At 41.1% G+C, this 7,572-nt stretch overlaps 1 protein-coding gene across 1 annotated transcript; it reads right to left on the reverse strand.

Moving 5' to 3' along the window:
• Positions 1–4,098: 4,098 nt before the first annotated feature.
• LOC120108466 (protein BEARSKIN1-like) lies at positions 4,099–6,833 on the reverse strand. The gene is made up of 3 exons (XM_039122070.2): positions 6,636–6,833; positions 4,910–5,190; positions 4,099–4,830 (listed from the first exon to the last, which is right to left on the reverse strand). The coding sequence occupies exons 1-3, from the start codon at positions 6,805–6,807 to the stop codon at positions 4,303–4,305; spliced, it is 981 nt and encodes a 326-aa protein (XP_038977998.2). The 5' UTR covers positions 6,808–6,833; the 3' UTR covers positions 4,099–4,302.
• Between the last annotated feature and the right edge of the window lie 739 nt (positions 6,834–7,572).

Genomic DNA, 7,572 nt, shown 5'->3' on the forward strand with positions numbered 1-7,572 from the left:
GATTCTTGTTTCAAGTCCAATTAATTAATTCCTTTTTCCTTCTTCAACTTTTTATCAATCAAATTGATTTCTTGTGATTCCTAATCACGATTTCAACCATCGGATCGGTCAATACTTCTAGTGTGTGTGACCCCATAGGTTCTATTCTGACTAGTAGTGAGATATATTGTGATCTCTATCACTATATCATTGAAAACTCCTTTCAATGGGTTGGAACGATTCCAACTCAACTCATTAGGGTTTATCGATCATCAAGATAATCCCTATGAGTCCCACCATCCACCAGTGACACCTAGCAGCATGTAGTGGCTACCCAGCAGAATGGAATGATGAACCTCTAGGTGCAGTTAACGTGTGATACAGTCCTACTATCGTGGATCCCTACAGGACGGAGGTCATGGACAACTCGTCAAACCCCATTGTCTGTCATATGTCAAGATTTATTCGACTTGAATTCGATAGTGGAAAACTCTTTCTCCACTTTACTGCCCTGGCCAAGGTCTTAGAACTCAGTCTAACAAATCACATAGGATCACTCCTCTTCTATCAAGGTCGATAGATTCCTTGTAGGTGCATACCCTACTCCTACAGTGAACCTACTGCAGCCAATCTACACTGCATGGACCCATATGGCTAGAGACCATGTATGTGTGCAGTCAAACTACAATAACCTCACTGTGAGTAGCCGAAGCACCGCAGGTCAAAGGACCAGTCACACTACTGCAACATCAAGTAAGTCACTGACGAGTGGATAGACATCCAAGTGACTTCTTGTCTTGGTCACGCTCAGTACCCTTGTTCTCTAACAAGCACCTGCACTATCACTTCAGTGTCCCTACACTGTGGACTCAAGTCTCGTCCATCCAGAAGGAAAGTGATCTGTGCACTGATCGGATCGATCACCGTCCTCGTGATGATCCATTGATCAGGAGCATTTAGAAATTAATCACCAATGATACATGGCTCAAATTCTCAACTCTTGAGAATATGTATCATCATCTTATTAATTTCTTGGACGATTCATAGACACATAAATAATATGAATGAAAAGATGCCTTTTATTTATTCAATAATAAATAGTCAAGTACAAAATTATGTCCCTAGAATCAACAATGTGTCAGCCAAATTGGCTTCTAGGGCATACATCTAACAAGCTTTGCAATCGACGACGCTTTTTAAGCGTTGTGAAAAATTGGGATCTACGACGACGCTTATAAGCGTCGTCGGAGGCCAAAACCATCTCTATATCTCAAAACCCCTCTCGATGCCCTAGCTCTTATATCATCTCCTCTTCTCTTCCCTTCGGCGCCGACATCCCTCCCCCTTCTCTTGGATCTGAGCCACTCTCTTCTCCTCCTCCCTCCGGTGCCAACATCGCCACCAACCTCGCTTCCGAAGAAGAAGAAGAAGAGTAGATCCACCTCCTTCCCCTTCTCTTCCCTTCGGCGCCGACATATCCAATCCCCCCCTCCTCCGAAGCTCAGGTGAGCATATTTGTTTTCAGGTCCTTTCAGTACACCCACATGTAGCCCAAGCGTCCTCCTCTGTTTCCAAAGGAAACACAACTAATTGGTCTGCCAAGATGGTGAAGGTGAGTTCGTTCTCCCTTGAAGGAAACACAACCATGCTCGAGAGATTTTGTATCTGTTTCTGTTCAATTTTCTACTTTGTTTATCTAGTTATATTTCCGAAGAGTAGATCCGCCGCCTCCCCCTTCTTTGTTTTTGTTGCAGGGGTGACAGGAGCAAGCGGATATGCAGGGAGACTGGAGTGCCGGCGTCACGCCACCGGGGACAGGCGGTGGCCGAAAAGGGGCGGGCCATGGCTCCAGGTGTTCAGATCCCCTCCCCTCTCCTTGTTTATTTATTTTTCTGTCTATTTTGAGAAACTTGACTCCAGGCAAAGGAGGAAAAGGAGGAGATCTGGGGCGTACTGGAGGAAAGAAAATCCGAAGCCCTCTTTCGGGTGTTTGGGTCTCTCGCCCCTCCGTGCGTAGGCCAGGGGAGGCGAAGATGAAGAAGAGGAGGAGGAGTCCTCATTTTCGTCTTATTTTTGGGTGATTTCTTGGTTTCGATCGATCATAGGCCATGATGAGAGAATCCAGTACTCCCCTTCTGGAGTTCGCTCGTCTCCCCACCATTCCCCAGGTCCACCCAGTGAGGAAAATATTTTTTTTTAAAAAATGTTAGCTAACGCCGGCTTTGATGCTTTTAACGACGCTTTTAAGCGTCGCTAAAATGTGTCGCTAAAAACTAACCTATTACGACGCTTTCCGAAAGCGTCGGAAAAAACTTTTCCCACTCAAGTATCGCCGACGCTTTTGCGACGCTTCGATTTGCGTCGCCGGAACTTTAGCCGACGCTAATAAGTGTCGGTAAAGGTACCAAAAAGCGTCGGGTAGTGTAACCTGTGTCACGAATGGCAACAAAATAATAAAGTTAAATAAGCTAAGTTTGAATCAAGCAAGAGAAAGATTTCCTTGGCTTTAGAGTGATGAATGCAAGTTGGCTGGCCGCTATAATTACTATGTTATGAAGGGGAGCTTTTTCAAGAAGAGAAATGTGCCCGTTTTCAATTTCTAATTTTAAAAATAAAAATTTATTATATTTTAGGAAAATTGAAAATCGTAGGTTGCTTTGGTAGTTATTTAACTTGCATCTATCATCAATAATGATAGGATGGTAATGGCAATGATGGTGATAGTAGTGATGTAAATGTGATGTCTAACGATAGTAACAATGATGATGGTGATAGTGATAATGATGGCGACAGAAACAGTAATAATAGTCACTGGTAAGTTTGGTTTTTAAAATTTTAGAACTTAGCCCTTTTTTTAAATTCCATAACTTTTAGAAACAAGAAAAAAAATAAAAACTAAAAACAGAGATAAACCGGACACCATTCCTATCTCGATTTTTATATTTAAAAAAAAAGAAAAAAGAGAAAATTTAAACCTTGTCCAACAAGTTCTTAGATATTTAGATTTTTTTTCTTTTTTAAGCAAAAGATTGGTAAATTGCCAAAAACAAAGTAAAAGAATGGTAGAACCATCTTATTTTATTTCAGCATGCTATGCTAATGCTGTAATGGGATGATGAAATGGCGTCACATGCAATACACCAGCCTTTATCAGGGTCATCCTGCAATACATTGAGAGCCATTTGATATAAGATTCTAATTTGCTCGCAAAATAGAGTATAACCTAACTCGGTTCGGGTTGGGCAAGATTTATAAAAATCAAATTCATGACCGGGTGGGTTCGATTCAAGTCAAATAAATTTTTAAAGACTCATGAACAGTTGTTTAGCCCAAAACCAAAAAAAAACAAAGAAAGACACACAAGCCACAAACATGCAGATCCGGATCAGGTACAACCACATAAATTTGTTAGTCTTATATATCACACCAAAATAAAAATCCATTTTGGCATCCATTTGGGATACACATTAGGTATGCGTAGCATCACGCAAAACAAATTATAAATTCTATTTGAATCTGGAGAATTTTTCAGAATATAATTTTTTGCAATAGTTTTGTGGTAACTCATCCAACAATTTAAAGTTCCTGGTGGTCTTTGGACAAACAGCTTAGTGTTGTATAACTGGAGCAGCAAACCTACCTTTATCTCTCCATCATCTTAAGTTACTAACCCAATGGATTATATTAAAATAGCAACGGTCACACCTTCCACTTCCTTCTGAGGAAAATATCAAAAGGTTAGAAAACTACTCTATCTACAGTAATTATATCCTACACTAATGTGTTCCTACACCATGCCAATCAGCACATCTTCTATTTAAAAGCCAATTACCGATCATGTGAAGACTCATACGGATGTTTGTTTAGTCTCATATCGGTTATTTATTAGATAGATTTTGGGTATTTATATAAAATCAAAAAATCCAAATAATATATTCTAGCTAGCCATTTTAAGTGAGGTTTGGATTGTTCCAAATGGTATCAAAGCGAACTCGGCTCATAACCTATGTAGATTAGGAAATACTGTAGCACGGATCTATGTATTGGAGCTGACCATGGGCCGATCGTGATGTTTGTGATTATATTTGAATAAATTTGAAATCTTAATCTAATGCAGGCATGCGCGATGAATGAAACTCTAGAGATAGAGTGAAGGGTGCTCTATCTCCCGGCAGGGGGACTGCCATGCAAAGTTCCCTCAAACAATATTAATTGGTCCATGTAGCATACAATAATTGAATACACTTATATTTATAAATCTAGTTTTGCATCCGGATTGCCAGTAAAACCAATAATAAATGCGTCCAATCCAGGCCGGCCTTCCTACTTCCCATACCCCCACAGCTCCATCTCTCCACCACGTTGGCCGGAAATCTGATTCATCTGCTGCACCCCCTCACCTCCGGCGCCCCCGAACCTCCCATCAATTCCGTCGAGCACCGTCCAATCATTAGGGCTCTGATCCCTTCCCTCATCGACATGCTGCATCCCCTCGCCGGCGCCGACTTCGAGCCCTCCTTCATATGGCTTGACCATCGCGGATGACTCGGTCGGGAGCACCGACAAGTCATAGCCCGTCGGCCTGTGGTTGGTTAACAGGTCCTGCACCTGGACATGAGAGTAGGACTGTGTCGGCAATTGAGAGTAGTATAAGTTAGCGACTGACTGCTGCTGCTGCTGCTGCTGGTGGTGGTGGTGTGGATGGATGTATTGAGAGCTCAGTGGCCTAGCCTGGTCATGGCTCGCCGGGCCACCGACGTGGATCACCGAGCCTTGGCTCGTGCCGCCTCCGGTCCCGGCTTTAAAGAAGCACTTCTTCTTGAACACCCGGCACACCACCCACCCATCCTCCTGTTAGAAGGCAATCATATGAGCATGCTCGCTATGGTGCATCGTAACATAGAATTAGAATTGTGGAGGAGGAGCTTACAGCGCCGCTGCTGTCGGCGGCGTCCTCGGAGCCTTCGAGGCGGTACTCGTGCATGATCCAGTCGGTCTTCTGGCCATGGGGGGCGCGGCCGCAGTAGAACACAAGGGTCTTTCGCATGCCGATCTTCTTGTAGCTGGTCCTGATGCACTTGTCTCGGCCGGTGGCCTTCCAGAAGCCATTGTTGGTGGCACGGTTGGTCCTCGAGCCGGTGGGGTACTTGCGATCCTTGTGGCTGAAGAGGTACCATTCATTTTGAGGTGTGGATCCTATTCTGCATCTCTCTGAAGCAAGGAAACTAAGAGCATGTCACAATAATTACACTAAGAGCACTAGGTTGTGGTAACTCATTCTGAGAAGGTCATGCATGCTCTACTCCCACACGTGAAGTGATCAAATGACCTGCTTGTGAGGGTGTAAAGTATATCTTTTTCAGCATGCTATGATCTGAAAATGTGCCACTTTATGAAGGGTTTAACTGTTGGTAAATTTTGGCAGTCACCTTAACCTTCAATCAGAACAATAAATACTTTAAAGAGAATAACCATCAAGAGTTGGAAAAGTAATATCATCTTTGTGCTTCATTGCTCTAAACCCAGAAAAAAAAGTGTACAAATAAATAGGACTGTTTTGGAGAAATACAAGTAAATAGACCATTAGTTACTCCTGACTTCTATTGTTATTTGGGAAAGCCATCCAGTTGGGATTGGGCTGGGGCAGGATCCTACCAATCCAGTGCTCTCAGGGAGTCATAATATACAAGTACTATAAAATTCAACTATCAAACAAAGTAATGAATACCTTTCATTTATCCTTTGTTTTCTAATTCTAATCAAATAAATACATCTGATGGCAGAAAATGATTCACCAAGGGATGATACATTTTAGCCTAAACGACCAAGACTCTGATTGCATAATAAACTTTAAATGTTCATCGTAATGACTGGGAGATTACATTAAAAGACAAATTATTCCATAAATAAGGATTTCTTTTATGTGGTATGTAAAGAGTATATAAAACACATAACCTGCAATTCAAACCATGAAGTAGAAACTACAGCAAAAAAATGATGTGGAAAGGAATATTACTAGAAATAGTAGACTGAAAACATCATCTACGAATACTTATCATGGTTAAAACATATTACATGCTTCCCTCATGAAGAAACGTATCAGGTGCTTTTCGAAGAAAAAAAAATTATGTATCTAAAAACAGAGAAACCACACCACCTCGCCAAACAAACCAAATTTTACGTCACTTATTGAAGCATAAAGGGATAATTATGGTGGTGCTTTACAATTATCACAATTTTAACTTATTTAACCAAACCTGGTTCAGATCACCAGAATTTAAATAATCTTAAACAACAGGGGAATAATTGATACTTCTAAATACTTTGTTGTAACATGTATAAAACAGAATATCTCAAATATTTAAATTAAAATACATGCTTCATGATTCATATAAAATATTACATGCTGCAATTTAAACTATTGTGGGAGGAAAGCGTAGATATTCATTAACTAAAAATTAACATCATCTTTTCTTCCAAAGAAAAGAAAATTTACATCATTTGGCGAGTGCAGTTAAAATGTCTACAATCACCATTTTCATGTCTTCCAAAAGCCATTAACTAGATGAGCTCCTATATCACAAGTCATTTATAACTACGTATATAACGCTTGCATAAAGCTTTCTTTATAGATAAAGCTAGACTTCCAGTATTACCTTGCAAGTCCCATGGCTCTACCTTATTCAAATCAATCTCTCTAATCACCTCCAAGTCGAACTTCTCAAACGAGATCTTCTTCTTTAGATAGAAAAGGAGGAGCTCCTCGTCGGTCGGGTGGAATCGAAACCCCGGTGGAACTCCCGAGTTCGATGACGAAGATGAAGCCATCCTCTGGCCAAGCCCTCAGAAACCTTAGAACAAAGTATTGTACGCGGGGTGGCGCCAGTGCAGTTATATATGTGATGGGTGTCAAAACGTTGACGCCGGCAGCTACGCCGGTGGGTTGGGATAAAGCTAGTATCGTAGAAAAGAAGTCAAGAGCATGAGACTTGAAGGAATTTAAGGTTATTATACTAGCTGCTTGTTATTCTAGTCTGTTAACGATCCCGAGGAATAGAATAGTAATTCAATTATGGGATTATTTGATTGTTCTCAAAGCAAGTGTAGTCTAGATTTCAGAGCAATTATCCCTAGAGTTTAGCGCAGGAGCGTTGAAAAATATAAAGAAGTTATATGAATGGCTTGGGAGTTGAGAACAGGTGGACCGCTAGTAGTATAAGATCGAATGAAGTCATCAAATAACGCTAATGCTCAGCCCTGGCATCAAATAAAGCTCGACACCACGGGCATGCCACATGGTGGAAGGAGTTCAGTATGATTCATAAGGTCAGTAGAATATGCAGTGAGAATATGGTACAAAGCACCAATTTTCATGTCAAACATGGCAGGCCAGTACTGGAGCAATATTTTTTTTTTTAAGCAGAGTTTCTTTTTTCAAGAGAGAGAGAGAGAGAGAAGAAGAGAAATCTATGGGTATACTATAATTACCAAGATCGCAATACTATAGTATGCACTATCCAAGATTAGAATGCAGATTCTCTGGTAGCTAGGTAGAGGTTAATAACTACTAGGGCAAGCCCCAAGTCATTAGAG

Source organism: Phoenix dactylifera, chromosome 6 (genome assembly GCF_051530095.1).
Source record: "Phoenix dactylifera cultivar Ajwa chromosome 6, Ajwa_hap1_PhDact_Kaust_v1.1, whole genome shotgun sequence".
Taxonomy (NCBI): domain Eukaryota; kingdom Viridiplantae; phylum Streptophyta; class Magnoliopsida; order Arecales; family Arecaceae; genus Phoenix; species Phoenix dactylifera.